The sequence below is a fragment of the Pseudorca crassidens genome, chromosome 6, assembly GCF_039906515.1.
Source record: "Pseudorca crassidens isolate mPseCra1 chromosome 6, mPseCra1.hap1, whole genome shotgun sequence".
Taxonomy (NCBI): Eukaryota; Metazoa; Chordata; class Mammalia; order Artiodactyla; family Delphinidae; genus Pseudorca; species Pseudorca crassidens.
The window spans coordinates 38268344-38285148 of NC_090301.1; the positions used below are offsets into that span (position 1 = coordinate 38268344).

At 32.6% G+C, this 16805-nt stretch overlaps 1 protein-coding gene across 3 annotated transcripts in view; it reads left to right on the plus strand.

Annotated features, from left to right (window-relative positions):
* The window catches only part of PGAP1 (post-GPI attachment to proteins inositol deacylase 1), a 74525-nt gene extending 57795 nt beyond the window's left edge, over window positions 1-16730 (plus strand). For all 3 annotated transcript variants that reach the window (XM_067741133.1, XM_067741134.1, XM_067741135.1), the window contains 7 exons: window positions 1587-1677; window positions 2500-2697; window positions 3637-3772; window positions 5043-5093; window positions 5573-5760; window positions 7162-7266; window positions 8331-16730. In XM_067741133.1, the coding sequence (XP_067597234.1) occupies window positions 1587-1677; window positions 2500-2697; window positions 3637-3772; window positions 5043-5093; window positions 5573-5760; window positions 7162-7266; window positions 8331-8469 (908 nt within the window). In that variant the 3' untranslated portion in view covers window positions 8470-16730. The remainder of the gene's footprint in view (window positions 1-1586; window positions 1678-2499; window positions 2698-3636; window positions 3773-5042; window positions 5094-5572; window positions 5761-7161; window positions 7267-8330) is intronic.
* The last annotated feature ends 75 nt before the right edge of the window (window positions 16731-16805 follow it).

Genomic DNA, 16805 nt, shown 5'->3' on the forward strand with positions numbered 1-16805 from the left:
AAAAAGTGGAAACAACCAAAATGTCTGTCAACTGATGAACAGATAATGTGCTGAATGCTACAAGATAGATGAATCTTGGAAATATGCTAAGTTGAAGAAGCCAGTCACAAAGGACCACATATTTTATGATTCCATTTTTATGAAATCTTCAGAGTAAGCCAATCTATAGAGACAGAAAGTAGATTAGTGGTTGCCTAGGAATGGGGAGGCATTGGAGGTGACAGTTAAGGGGAACAGTTTCTTTTGGGAGTAATGAAAATGTTTTAAGACTGACTGTGGTTGTTAATGCACACTCTATGAATATACAAAAAACCACTGAATTGGATACACTTTAAACGGATGAATTTTGAGTTATAAGAATTATATCTCAGTAAAACAGTTTTTAAAAAATAGCTCACCTGTGGAGCTTTATAAAAATACAAATGACAAAACCATAGCCTTGGCTTCCTGAATTTGTTTCACAAATGATGATTGACTATGTACTTTTGTATGAGAACCAGTAAATTAGAGTAAATTTTTATGGTAGGTTTATGTTTATTTTTTTTCTTTTTTTTAACTTTTTAAAATTGATGTATAGTTGATTTATAATGTGTTAACTTCTGCTCTACAGCAAAGTGATTCAGTTATACACACACACACACACACACACACACACACATACATATATATATATATACATTCTTTTTTATATTCTTTTCCATTTTGGTTTTTCATAGGATATATAGTTCTCTGTGCTATACATTAGGACCTTGTTGTTTGTCCATTCTATATATAAAAGCTTCAATGTGCTAATCCCAAACTCCCACTCCATCCCTCCCCCAACCCCCTCCCCCTTGGTAACCACAAGTCTGTTCTCTATGTCCATGAGTCTGTTTCTGTTTCATAGATTGGTTCATTTGTGTCATATTTTAGATTCCACATATAAGTGCTATCATATATTTGTCTTTCTTTTTCTGACTGACTTCACTTAGTATGATAATCTCTAGTTGCATCCACATTACTGCAAATGGCATTATTTTGTTCTTTTTTATGGCTAATATCTCATTGTATATAGGTACCACATCTTTATCTATTCGTCTGTTGATGGACATTTAGGTTGTTTCCACATCTTGGCTATAGTGAATAGTGCTGCTATGAACATAGGGGTGCATGTATCTTTTTGAATTAGAGTTTTGTCTGGATATATACCCAGGAGTGGGATTGCTGGATCATATGTTATTTCTATTTTTTAGTTTTTTGAGGAACCTCCATACTGTTTCCCATAGTGGCTGCACCAATTTACAATCCTACCAACAGTGTAGCAGGGTTCCCTTTTCTCCACATCCTCTCCACCATTTGCTATTTGTAGAGTTTTTAATGATGGCCATTCTGACCAGTGTGAGGTGGTACCTCATTGTAGTTTTGATTTGTCTTTCAAATTAGGGTAATTTTTAATCTTTTGAGAAGAGTCTCTGTGGTAGTAATAAAGACCCTTGCTTTCTATGACATGAAATATGTTGCTCTTACAAACAATGCAGCATATAATATGTCTCATACTTAATTACTGTGAATTCTCTACTACATATAATTTTTTTTTTAATCACTAGGTCACTGCTTAGAATATGCTGCTATGTTGGATAAAGAAGCCAAACCATACAAAGTTGATCCTTTTGTAATTATGGTTAAGTTTCTGTTGGGGTAAGTTTTATTATCTGTAATAATGATTTTAATTTTGTTTTATATATAAAGTATTATGTTTGGCTCAAATATGAAGGATAAATTTCCATACAAATAAGGCAATTGACTTGTTTTATTAAATGGACTTTTTCTCTTAGGCAAAGGCCTAATAAGTACATCAACATTTACTTCAATAGTTTAGAAGTAATTATTGAACTTATATATATAATATATATATATATATACACACATATATCAGTCTAAACTTAGACTATAAATATACCAGGACTTTAACATTTTCAAAAGAATGTATGTGGTACATGAGCTTTGGGTATCCCAGATTCATGGACACAAAGCAATGTAGGATATTGGTGAAACAGTGCCTCAGAACACTTTTTATTACTTCCCATACAAAGTATATTTTAGATCTCTCTACCCTACTTAACGTCGCATTCTTAATTTATTCAGGTTTTGTTTTTGTTTTTGTTTGGTTAAAAACCATTACTTAGATGTCTTTTCTTCTGTCTTTATAACTAGCTATTGGCTTTCTAACTTAAAAAAAAGACCAGTTATTACTTCATTACAAGGATCAATGAGAGCAGTAAAGCTGCATTGAGACTTGAGACTCAGATCCTTGGAGATCACTAGACTCAGTAGTTCCCTACCAGGAATTGAAGTTTGTTTTTTCAGTATAATTATAAATGAAATATCATGGTACTCTGGGGACTGTAGTGAATGGTCAAACACTTCAAATATTAAATCCTTTAATGAGAGTTGTCGGGGTTTTTTTGCTTTTATTGTATTATTTGCTTTTATGTTTTGTATGTTTTCTTTTATCCACAGATACAAATGGTTTAAAGAATTTTGGGATATGTTATTGTTACCAGAATTAGATGCCATCGTTTTAACTAGTCAGAGTATGTGTTTCCCCCTTGTATCTTTGATTCTTTTTCTGTTTGGAACATGTACTGCCTACTGGGGTGGCCTACTCTCTTCTACATCTGTGAGACTCCTTTCTTCATTGTGGCTGACTTTGAAAAGGTAAAGAATGAATGACGAAAACCTTTCTTATTGCTCCTAAGAAAAAAACTGTATTCTGAAAGGGAACCTTAAAATTAACTTGCTTTCACTAAACTATAATTTCTGAGGAAAAATGTATAACTAGCAAAACATGGAGTTAGTGTTCAAACTTATGTTTTTGTCATAGGTTACCATTTATTTCAAGTTAAATGCTACATTTGGTTTTGACCATAGTGCTCAAGAGTTAATCAAAAAAGTTGGACAGATTACACAAGTATTTTTAAATTTCACTGTTGTAAATCTTTCCAAGGGCAAAGTGTTTCTCTGGCAATGCTTTTATATGTTGATTTTCAATCAAACCTGAGACTCCAATCTTGATATTTAGGATCAGATTAGATGAAATGTATAAGAGCTCCAAAAACATTGCCTAGAGGTTTATTATGATCCCAAGACAGTTTGAAGTTGCTGGTATGCGCTTTTGGTAAACCAGTGATCTAGTTTCCATTTCCTCACCAGCCATGTTATGCGATTTACTGTCACAGAGGGGATTATGGAATGATGCTTCTTCCTCCACCCTTCTGAGGTGCTTCTGACATTAATACCATCACATGTCTGAGTGACCTCAAGACTTTAAGAACAGAAGTATTTCTCTTCCTATCAAGATTGGAATTGTATGGCACAGTGCCTATAATTAATAATTATCTTTAATAATACTTTTTCTTTTTTAGTATACGTATTACCCATAGTATATATAAATGCAAGAGAAACTATCACAATGTATAAAAGAATTTTAAAATATGTGTCACCCCTCACCTTTATTTTTAAAAGCCTGTTTACCTTATAGTAATACTTGCACATTAATAAGGAGAGCCTGGCAGAGCACTGTATTGTTTTCTGCTTATATGTGACTGTGTAGGTAACTTAATATGCTTTTGAAAGCTTTACTCTTGTTAATTCCAGGCCCTCTGAACTTCCTAAAGATATGAAGATAATATCACCAGACTTGCCCATTTTAACAGTTGTTTTGATCATAGTTAGTTGGACAACTTGTGGAGCATTTGCCATCCTTCTTACTTATCTTTACTATGTGTTTAAGGTATGTCAAATCAGTAAAGTCAGAAGGCCTGAGCTTTGTATCAGACAGGCATAGACTTTCCCGTGGGTGTTGTTAAAAAAATTTTTTTGATCACTGCTGTTATGTAACAGGCCTACATGTAAAGTTTTTTTTAACATCTTAGCTATTTCAAATATATATAGTTAACTGTAGAACTGAAGTTACTAATCTGAGTGGGTTTCTTTGTTAAAAACAAAGGGAAGGGAGGAGATTTAATCTGTTCCATATTGCTTGATGCTCTGGCAAGTAATGTTAACTTTTTAAAAAACATTTTACTAGAATGGTTTTTATTCACACCTCCCTTTCAACGTGGATAATAGACAAAACAAAAAGTTATGTCAGAGGGATCAGGCTGTCAATCATGCTGAAATAATGTAGAATGTTACAAATGTTGCTGAAGAATGACAAGACACGATAAAATTAAGCTGACAATTTTACTGAGGAAATGAAAAACACTTCTAAGAAGGCTGACAGCTTTTCAGGAAAATCTGCCTTATACAACTGCATGTTCTCCACATTAATCTTATGTAGAGACAGTTGATACTGGAAAGGATAATAATTTTTTCCTTTTTTTAACAAAGGTTTATTTGCGTCTGCATTTAACACTAATACATGCACATTATAGATTACTTTCAGTTTACAAAGGAAAAATGTGTCCATCAGAAAAAACTATTTAGAATTATTTTGATTTACCAATATAAATTAATTTGATTTATAAATATAATATTTTTAGTTTTTTTAACTGGATATTTCAAACAACTGACACAATTAGCAGAACTTTCTCAAATACTTAAGCAAACCTAGTAAATTTATAGACTTTCTCAGGTTCTTGTAAACATTTCACCACCCTATATAATTGAGTTCCAGATTTTCAAAGATTTAGATTATATAACACATGTTAAACTCCTTATACTATGCTGAATAAAATCAAATTTTTGACTCACATGACACTTTAAGTTGCGATAGCAAGGCACCATTCAAGCATAGGCTCACACAGTGTGGAAGATATAGCATTATATCCTGACCCCAACATACTCTGGAATTTTGTATTATTTTGTTTGTCTTTTAATCCATGATAGCAAGCACATGTAGTTATTATTTATCTTTTCTAAAAGAATGTGTTTCAGTGTTTAAATGAATTTTTATTTAGGTTTTTAAAATTTCAAATTACAGTGCTTCTCAATTTCAGTAAAAATGGTTGTGTTTTTTGTTTCAAAATAAAAGTAAAATTAAAGTCTTTTCTTTTTCATAGATTGTTCATCTGCAAGCCAGCTTAACAACTTTTAAAAATAGCCAGACTGTGGTAAGTTTTATTTTCAAAACGCTATATCACTTTAGTATGAAAGAACATGGAAAAATATAAAAGTTTATTTTTGTAAAAAAAGGTTAGAACTTTACAGTATTTAAAAGGTTTTATGAATTTAAATAACTTTAAGAAAAGCGAGCCTAATGAGTATTAAAATAAGACTTAGATTGTCATTTAATTTGATCTTTGTCAGTCCTTAGTTGTTCTTATCACAATTATCTTTTAAATTTTATTTCAAGTAATTACTTAAGGGGATATATTCTTAGCAGTGGAAATAACAAGTCAAAGGAATAAAAATTGTATAACTGATAACTGCTTTAAAATACTTTCAAACAAGATAATTCAGTATTTTATATCAATTTGGTAATGGAAAGATGTATTTATTTAGCTGTTAGATAATTGAGTATGATTCTAAATAAAATAATAAACTTAAATTTTACTTAATATCTTGATATTTTAACTTTATTGCTTTGTAGAACCCCAAACACTCTAGAAGAAGTGAAAAAAAATCCAATCACCATAAAGACTCTACAGTATACCACCTCCGTTTATCTGCCAGCGATGCTGAAGACAGTCTTCGCATGCACAGTACCGTGATTAACTTATTAACATGGATTGTATTACTCAGCATGCCATCTTTAATTTATTGGCTGAAGAATCTTAGGTGTGTTTTATTTATATAATTATAATTTATGTGGTTCAAACTATAAATATCTGTAAGTAGAGACTTGTAGGATTCCTAATGTTTCATAAAACTTTCTCAAGAACAAGAAGGTATCACCTGAAATTTATTTTCAACATATTCACATTTTCTTCTTTTCCGTGAGAATATAAACTTTCCCAAAATCTGCCCAAAAGGGAGGGATTGTATTTTCTTTAACCTTCTTTGAGTCTAGAAATATGTGAAAATGTGCTTTATTTTGCTGACTTATAGTATTCATAATGCTAGTGCTTTATATATTTTTCAATTCACGATCAATTTTATATTTTCTGAGATTTGAGGGGAAGAAAAATGATTACATTTAAAATAATAGAAATAACGAAGGAAGTGTGTCCTTTTCTGATGTGTCCTATACGTTGAACTAAAATAAATGATCAGCTGTTTTACTAGAAAACTGTCATTTGCTTTGTTACCTGATAAGTGTCCTAGGTTAAATGAGAGCCTAAAAATGCTCTCTAAGATTATTTCTAGAATATTTAATTATTGGTAAATTGTCTTTGAAAAAACCACATTATCCAGTTAATAGTTAATCCCTGCTTAATATAGTTTTTAGAAATGATGTAAAACTTTCAGATTATCTAAATACTGGAAGTTTTTTTTTTTTTTTAAGTTGGCCGAATCAAAATAAGTTCAGTAAATTAAATCACAGGTCACCAGATATTAATATCCTTCCTTTGTCCCTTATTTTAATCAAGGTGCAAATTTTTGTCCACAGATTTGAGGAGAAAATTACTTGAGGAGCACAAATTTATGATTCTAGAAGGCTGTAGACAGTTACTTTATATAAACCTTCATTTTTTTCATCTTTTTTAAATAGAGCAGTTTAAATATGTTTTAAACAATTCGTTTTATAAAATATTATTTATATATGACCTTTGAGGCATATACTTATTGTAAAAAGGAAGTGCTTCCAGATGGGATATTTTCATTTCCTTTAGTAGTTTCTGAACATAATTCTCCATATAAAACCTTGAGTGTAAAGATGATGTAGAGGGCTTCCCTGGTGGCGCAGTGGTTGGGAGTGCGCCTGCCAATGCAGGGGACGCGGGTTCGTGCCCCAGCCCGGGAGGATCCCGCATGCCGCGGAGCGGCTGGACCCGTGAGCCATGGACACTGGGCCTGCGCGTCCGGAGCCTGTGCTCCACAACGGGAGAGGCCACAGCAGTAAAAAAAGATGTAGAGCAAAATTTATTTATCATTGATTTCTTGAGCTGTTTAGAGCTCTCTTATATCCATATCGCTATAGGAACGTTTTGAAGTGTATTTAATTGATTGATTCTGAGAACTTAAAATGATTGGCAATGCTTTGTTGATTTATGTTTTATTTTTTTCTTTTTGACATAGGTATTACTTTAAACTTAATCCTGATCCGTGTAAACCTTTGGCATTTATCCTTATTCCAACTATGGCAGTTCTTGGAAATACTTACACTGCTTCAATAAAATCAAGGTATAGTATTTTAATCTTTTTTTTTCTCACATCTGTTCCTGGTCTTTATCATACTTTCATGTCTGAAACATGTCTTTCGTTCCTAATTACTTGGACTATTCCTGAAGGTAAAGCTATAATAGTAATTATGGTTTATGTGCAAATACAGTTTATATGCAAATGTATTATATTTGTGTCCTTAATTATGCATTTTATTTGTTAGGATATAATCATTTTTTTTCTTTAAAAAGTTAACCCTTGAAAGATATGATATCTAAGGTTTGCTTCCAAAAAATACAGGAGGAGTGGAAGTGGACAGTAATATAGGTAAAGTAAGATTGGCCATGACTTGATAATTTTTGAAGCTGGTTGATGGGTCCATGAGGTTCATTATACTGTTAATCTACTTATGTATATGTTTAAAATTTTCCATAATAAAACTTTACTTTTCATTGACTGCTTGTTTGCTCTGGGAGCCTTTTCACTTAATTCTGGCAGATAGTTGCAGATATTCTAAAGTCAGGCGGATCTGGGGTTTCAATCTAAGGCTCTGTGTCCTTAGGTAAGTTTCTTAACCCCTCAGTTTCTCTGTTTTCAGAGTAAAAAGGTGATAGCCTTTCCTGATAGTATTTTTCTTTTAAAAATAGTGTCTTATCCTACATGCTCCTATTAGGAATTAAAGATGTTTCCTTTTTTATTTGGATGAAGTTTTTTGCTGATATTAAATAGGGTGAAAATAAATATTTCTGTAGCTATATCTTAGTAAACATTGATTTTTTTATTAGGATAAATCTCTAGAGGTAGCATTGCTGAATAAAAGTCCAACTAGTATTTTTCTGTGGTTAAAAATTTAAAAGAATAAACAAAAGTGGTTATTTACTTACTAGAATATTTTTCTCTTTTCTAGCCAAAATTGACTGTATTGATCTTTTAAAAAATTTTGGACAGTTAAATTCATTATACGAAAAATTACTTTATCTAAAATCACTTAGAACACTTTCTCAAAACTGTATAAAAGATTGACATGTTCAGTTTTTGTTCACAATATATGTTACATTATAATGTGTATTTCTGTCTCTTTACAGTAAATTGTTGAAGACTACTTCACAGTTTCCACTTCCTCTGGCTGTTGGTGTGATTGCTTTTGGGTCAGCACACTTATACAGGGTTCCATGCTTTGTCTTCATTCCTCTTTTACTCCATGCATTATGCAACTTTATGTAAGATTGGATTTAAGGAATGATAAAGATCAGTTATGCCTTTAGGTCCAGTAATAAGAGGGAACACACAGATCCATCAGTGTGGGCAGCAAGATCCTTTGGTGAAGACAAGTCTATTTTTACAATGTTGAAAATAGGAAATTAGTTTTGTAATGCTTGAGGAAAGTAGTTGAAGCATGGTTTTGTTTTGTGGTATGACATCTGTGTACTAGTCATTATGAAAAATCAGTAAAAGGATATGGTAGCCTCTGTCTTTGAGGACTCTGCATATCAGCTAGTCTGCTTGATTGGCCACACCAAGATCTTCTCCTAAACACTCAGTAAATGTAGCACTGTTTGTATCCTCACCTCACGTATTCTCATTTCATGCAACTTTCTTCTGAACAGTGGGTTACTTTGTATTTGCTACAGTATACATGTTGAAAAATAAGTCTTAAAAGATTAATGAAATTTAAACTGTTTGCTTTCTCAGAAATGAAATAGCCACAGTCTTTAGTCAGTTTTTGGCAGCCATAGTGAACAAAGTAGATCTTTTGTTTTCTTACACCTATGAAAATACAACCTTAAATTCTAAGGAGACATGTTTTCCTGGTAACCAGCAGGATTGATGAATGGAAACGTAATTCAAATTCAAAACTCAATGAAATTTTCTTGGTTCTTTTCAAATAAGAATCTTATTTTGTATTCTTAGTGAATATCAGGAGACTACTGAAGAGATGTATTGCTAAATTTGAAGAAAATTCTCATAGATATTTACTTACAGGCATTGGAGCAGTTCAGTCATTCAGTCTGTACCATTTTATTCAATTCACTGACCCCGTGGTTGTCAAAAGTGCCTCGGGTCATGGTGGATTGTTAAAATAACTAAATTCCAGTGGTCAGAAGAAGCTCTACATTTGCACAGTTTTTATCTACTATGGAAAGAAAATCAGCATGATGAAGTGCAGTACCACATTAATGTATAAAATTATACTATTAATGGAATAACAGTGGAAAAACTGTTACCCCATTAATAGTATAAACAATGAATACCTGAATAAGTTGTTTAGCCACTAGGTTTAATAGTGGAATCTTAATTTACCAAGGTGATTACTACTTGACAGATAGAGAGTAATATTTATATTTCATTTCAGATTTCAGCTCACTTTTTGGAAGTAGGTAATGGAGCTAGGTATCTTCGCCGTAAGATAGGATTCACTGAAGGCTGGGGTATACCTGAGTGATAGAGCCCTTCCTTTAGATGTGTATGCTGTAAATACCCAAAACCTTGCAAGTGTAGTCCTTACGTCCCAGTAGCTCCACAGTTGTATCTGTGAACTTGTGTCCTTGTTAGTGCCCAGGGATGTCCTAGAGTACCAGGTTCATTTTACGTGCCATTGCATCTGGATTCCATTACAGCCTCTCAGCTGTTACTGCCTATTAGAAGGTTACTCCCACTTTACTGCCTGTAGAGGGTTACCTCACTTCTTTTCTCATTTGTTCTTCGGGTTCTTGCTGTTTCATCATCAGTTGAAGATGGTCTTGCTATCATCTATGAGAGTTTTAAGTTTGTTTGATTCCATTGTTGTCTTTCCCAGCTTCATGTTCAGTATTCATATTTTCACTTACTGAGATCATTAAAGGTAAGTGATAACCTCATAGTAGACATGGCAGGCATACCAGGCTCTTGTTTGTTTGATAGAAGCAGCAAAAGGGATAAAATACAGAATACTTGTGTGTTCAAACCTGGAAGGAAAGAGAACTTACCAGGTTATATATGCACTTTCCCATGGCATACCACATATGTATTTAAACAAGGACACATCTGCCTAGGTTTAGCTTATACATATACTCATAACAACTTTTGTACATATGGTGTTGTATTTCAAGTTTTCACCCATATGTAGTTGTAGTTCAAGTTACAGGTTAAATATGTCATTTAACTATTTCTGAATTTGAACTTAGGTCCATATACAGAACTTAAGAAAATTCATTAATTTGAATCTTCTATTGACAGCCATAATCAATGTGTTTAGATGATCTAAAGTCTCCTTGTTTAGTCATTCCTGCTCATGAATAAAACGTAACAAGCTTAAATTTCTCATTTGTGAGTAGTACATTAGCTTTTTAAAGCAGCAGACTAGGCACATTAGTTTCCATGAAAATAATTTCATGTGAATGTCATTATCATCAAGTCCTAAAGTCTTATTTGTTCCAACAAAATATTTTATTTTAGGACTACAAAAAGGATTCTCATTAAACATGTTATAAACAGCAGTAGTTTGGGGTTTTTTTACACATATTTAATATTATAAGTATATGTATACACACACACACATTTTGACAGAGTCTTCCTCAAGTCCTCATGCACTTTAAAACCAAATAACTACCAGAGATGAGAAAGTAGGCTCTGTCTGAAGATTAACAAAACTGATGTTTCTATCACTTGAGAAGAGGAAAGTCCTTTGTCTTTAAATTCACATTATTTCAACCATGCCTACAATCTATATTATTAGCTGGCAAAACAGCACAGGTTTATCAGAAATGTTACCGAAAATGAAATTGTTCATTGGCAGTTAGGGATTATCTAATTTAGCAAACTTCTGAGCTCTATTGTTATGACATTTTTATTTAGATTTTTTTTTTGAGTTTTGAATAAGTTTTGAACTTATAAAAATTACTCCTGGATCCTATTGTTGATACCTAGACCAAATATAGACTGGACAGGACAAACAGTGAGTACTTTCAGTGTCTCTAAAGAGTCCTCTGGAGTTACTACTATTATAATTTGGAACAGATAATATGATAGAAATCATTAATGCTCTCTTTTCTTTATCTTTTCCATGTTGGAAATTACACAGGTTCTGCTAGCTCTTTTCTTGGTTGTCACCAGAATGAAAGTATTTAAAACAGTAGTCCTGAAAAAACACAACATTTGTGCCTGGTTAACACTGATTTTGAGTCTCTTCAATATATATATTGATCATGTGTTAATTAATCTTTAATTTTTTTTTCATATTTTGCTCAGATAAATTCAGATGTATATAATGGAATACGTTTTCTTGTTTGAACTACACTATAATATCTGCATGATTATACAGTAAGGAAAAGAAATAAAGAACTACAGTAGGCCTAGTAAATGTTCGTTGTTGATTTTCTGTCACTCATGCAGATGGTACACATTTCCGCCACACACACATACTTACATGAGGCAGATTGTCTGATTTGTTCATTATCTAGTTCCCATTCTTTTCTAAACTCTTCAGACTTTTCACTTATAGCATAGTGTATTCTTTTTACCTCACTGCTTATTAGCATCTCTTACAGAAGGTGGTCAAGGGAAATAAAACTCAGTAAAAGGTAAAACTCAATTTTCAGTTTATTCTTGAGAGCTCTGGGGAAATAGGGTAAGCACAAAGATGATGAGATAAACTAGGGCTGTTGATTCCCAAATCCCCGGACAATTCAATTAGCCTGTATTTTCATCTTAAGCGTTAGGTCTAAATTAGTGTAGTATCTTGCTTTATTATGAGGTTTAGTGCAAAACCTTACAGTGCTGCATTTGCAGTTTTTTAGGAACTTGTTATGAAAATCAGTTGGGAAAATTTTTTTTAATGTGTTGAGACCTTCTACGACTAAGGCATTTGTTGATTATTTTTCATCATCACTTTTTTCTCTGTGTTTTATTTTTATAAATTTGTTTTATTTATTTATTTTTGGTTGCGTTGGGTCTTTGTTGCTATGTGCGGGCTTTCTGTAGTTACAGCGAGTGGGGGCTACTCTCTGTTGCGGTGCATGGGCTTCTCATTGCAGTGACTTCTCTTGTTGCAGAGCATGGGCTCTAGGCACACAGGCTTCAGTACTTGTGGCTCATGGGCTCTAGGCACGCAGGCTTCAGTAGTTGTGGCTCACAGGCTCTAGAGCGCAGGCTCAGTAGTTGTGGCACACGGGCTTAGTTGCTCTGCGGCATGTGGGATCTTCCCGGACTAGGGATCGAACCTCTGTCCCCTGCATTGGCAGGCGGATTCTTAACCACTGCGCCACCAGGGAAGCCCTTCTCTGTGTTTTAGATTTGTGAAATTACAGGAAACAAGTTACCTTGTGTAGTTTTTTTGGGGGGGGTCAATTTGGAGAGTATAGCACTCCCCAAGAAAAAGGAAGCAATAAAAGTATCTTTGTATTATGAAATTAGACTCAGACAGAAAACTTCTTGCCACATAAGGTAAATGTAGAAAATACTATTACAAAATAGTAAGATGATTGGGAGCTGAAATTTTATTTCAGTCTTTTTGAACAAAGAACATTTCAAGTTCTATTTCAAGTTCTTCTTTTACTTACACATTATTAATCATGCATTATTTCACAATATATTTTAACAGCCTGAGGAAATAGAAAGTTTATGAGGCTACTCACATTCTTTACTTTTTTTTTTTTTTTTTTTTGCGGTACGCGGGCCTCTCACTGTTGTGGCCTCTCCCGTTGTAGAGCACAGGCTCCGGACGCGCAGGCTCAGCGGCCATGGCTCACGGGCCCAGCCGCTCCGCGGCATGTAGGATCTTCCCGAACCGGGGCACGAACCCATGTCCACTGCATCGGCAGGCGGACTCTCAACCACTGTGCCACTAGGGAAGCCCCATTCTTTACTTTTAATAAGGATAATAGGAAAGAAAAGTCAGACCCGTAATCCAAATCCAAGTATGTATACTCTTAAATGCTCAAGAATTCACATTTTTGATAAATAAATTATATTATGAATACAGACGACTGAATTTTATAATTAATAACTTAGTCTTAAGAATGGAATAAAATTTGCAAATAGTGAGAATAAACTGTTATTTAATTTACGGTAGAAATGTAACAGTACCCCTGAATTGGTAATGTTGCTTTCAAAAGTTAGGTGATATTCTGAGCTACATCTTGATTTCATTGTCTGTAGTTGAAAAATTTTAAATCAAATACAGTACTTTCTAAAAGTGTTTGGCATATTACATTGCCAAAAATGACTATGTTTTAAAATACCAAGTAACCGGTTAATTTCTGATGACTTTGTGTAGGACTTGATATATGTGAGTCAGATTTATTCTGTACTCATTCTGTACATTGTAACTTTGAACACTTATGAAAAACTGTATCTGTTGATGTAGTTTTATTAGTTAGTGTAAATTTGTTTGCATATTGGAACATTAATCTTAGTTTAGGAAATCTAAACCTAACCATTTTTGTAAGGTTCATATGCTATTTTTTTCAGTAATATCTTGGTTTTTAGTATTTATATAGTAGAAATGTTACTAGTAAAAATTTATAGACAAAGCATAGAACTATTAACTGTTCAAAAGCCTAAGTGTTAGGCATATTTTGTATTTCATGTTGCACTTGTTTTGTTTCATATTGGACTTTTTACATCCCTTTTTTAGGAAAAAAAAGATGTGTTTGAATTTTTTTTAGCATAAAACTCTACATTGGAAAATAGAACTGTTTTCATGTGGTTAGCAAAAACACACTTTGCCACCAAAGCTAAATGAAACTGTAAAATACCTCCAGATATTTGTGCCAATGAACTTTTCTTACAATATTGGGATTAAAGCAAAAATAATCTTTTCAGTATTTTTCTTCTAGGACTTATATTAAATACACATCATCAAAACTTATATTCCATATCCTAATTTTTCTTTCAAAATATGTAAAGCTTAGAGCATAGTGTATTATATTTTTTCTGATTTCTGGAATAGTGTTTTCTGGTTTTATTGAGAGAAAGTTAGTTTACCCAATAATGATCTTTCAGTAATTAGTTGAAGAAATCATTTAGGTAATCTTGCTTCAGATTCATTCTGTAAAACTTTAAATTCCGTTGCCCAGATCATTTTTAGTACAGGTGTCTCCCATTTATGTAATAGAAAGTTTATTGTGGAATTTCTATTGTTTTCTATGTGTTTCCATCCAGTCCGTCTATACAGTCACATGTTTCATAGGCGAGAATTATCCACTAGAACTAAACATAATACAATGAAATAAACATTGTAAAATGCATCTTAAAGGAAAATATAAGAACAAGATGTTAATGCTAAAATGTTAACATTGATGTGGTAGTGTACTCATGAGAGAAAGCAGAAATATGATAGATTCAGAAACTGTTGTGTTTATATGGTTGACATTCTTTAATTTCTCTCCTACAGAAATTTTCAGAGGGAATTTCAGTCCCTCATATTATGGTTTTTCTCATAATTTAATGTCACTTAACTGTTTCTCTGCCCAGTCATGTTGATGTAGTTTGCATAAGTAGCCTTGGAAGTAAAGAGACAGAAGAGAAAGCCAAACATTAAAATGTTTGGCCTTGATTTAGTTACAGTTTATCCAACTATCTGGTAGGGACATGGATGCTATTAATAAAAAGATGATATACAAGACCTTAAAATTCAGTGAACATTATTTTTGGAATGAGTTTGTCCTTTTTGTTGAATAATTTTATCCTAAGTAGGAGATACCTGTATTTAATATAACTGTGCTTTCTACATAAGCAGATAATGTATTTGTTGGAATATTGGTAGAAATAATCTTCTCTGCCTCCACTATGGAAGCAGAAAAATCCAATTTTTAGTGTATATAAATTAGGAAATTGTGTTGTGTATTTACATTTTTAAAACTGTAAAAATGACTTAGATATATTATTTTGAAGTGATTGTATTACCATTTCTTAAACTTATGACTAACTATAAATGTAGCAACATACCCATGAGAAACCAGACCAAAATTGAATGCATATTTTCACTGTGACCTTGAACTTATAGTTGTTTGGGATAAAACAGACTGTGCCTTAAAATGATGAAGGAATGCCCTGCAGTTTTATAACTATATATTTATTATGTGTAGTCTTCTCAAATTGGCCCCAAATTCTTTTCTTTGAGGTTGGTGAAGTAAAAATTTTAAATAAAAGTTGATCAGTATTTCCCTTAGTATCTGCTGAACTATTGCTCTAGAGGCCTCCTTTAGTTTCCACAGTTCCCATTTCAGATTAAAATTGATTTAAACTTCATAGGTGTAGAAAATCAAGTTTGGTTAAAGTTTCTGAAAATAAATTTATTTTAGGAGAAGGTGCTGGCACTTCTGAACTTATTACACATGGAAAAATTAATCTTCAAATGTAATTTTTTGTCTTTTTAGTGAATACTCTATCAAAAACATGAATTCTTCCCTAAAACCTGTACTTATTGTTCCTCAGATTATTGAGGCTTGTATTTGTATATCAAATAAAGTTAATTTAGTCAATAATAATTTCTCAGTAGTTAAATATGAACTCACATTCATGTATATTTTTAAACATTTTCTCTTTTACTTTTTCCTTCCTAATTATTTTTAAGGTATCAAGAGAGAACTGGCTTCAGATTTTTGTGGGGTTTTCTTTTAATGTAAAGACTGACATTTTTACTGTGCTTATTTAAAATAACATACAATTTCTATCTAAACAAATTATTCCATTCATAGGACATTCATGGTCTCGGCCAAAAGATGCCCACATCTCTGTGTGGCATCTCAGAAGTTTTTTGTATATTTTTCAATTTCAATTTTGAACATAAACTCCACACTTTTCTTTCTTCTCATTTCACCTCCACTGCCTCCCTTCAAAGACAAAAATATAGGTTTCTCTAAAAGCATGTAAAAAGAAAACATGTCTTTCCTTAAAGCATGGTCAAATTGAGATGGAAATAGTTTGGGGAAGTGTATGTAATACAATAAAATACATGGCTGTCAACTCGCATCAGTTTCTATATTATAGTTAAAAGTTTATAGAGGACAAACTATGTGTTTTACTGAGACAGACTCAGTAATCATTTATTTGCAAATCAATAATTTTACTCTCATCCAGAAAATGCAGTGCATAGTAATTATACTTAACAGTAAAAACAATTTGTCCTATAGCATATACTGAAAAATGATTGTCACCTTGCAGATTTTTCTTTTTAAACATGCATGATCTTCTCCAGTACTTTGTACAATGTATGGTATACTAAATACATTTATGTGTAATTTTGTGTGTATTTTTTTATGGTATAATTAACTTTATTACATTTAACTGGTTGTAATGCACAAAAAAGTGCTATTTATTGTACTCTGTAGAGTGTTGTGAATGTTTTTATCTGTGTTTCAACATTATGGTGTAGGGTTTAATAGATGAATATTTGCCTTTAGTCTCCACTCAGGTATTAATGTGTAGCAATTTTTGGTGCTTTCTTTTTTATCTGTCATAATCTGGTGTTCGGAATGTTCAACAATAAATTTGGTGAACAAGAACACGTGGTGCAGAATTGCTTACCAGTTCACATACTCCACAATACCATCTCAGGAAAAACCCTTAAAATGGTTTCT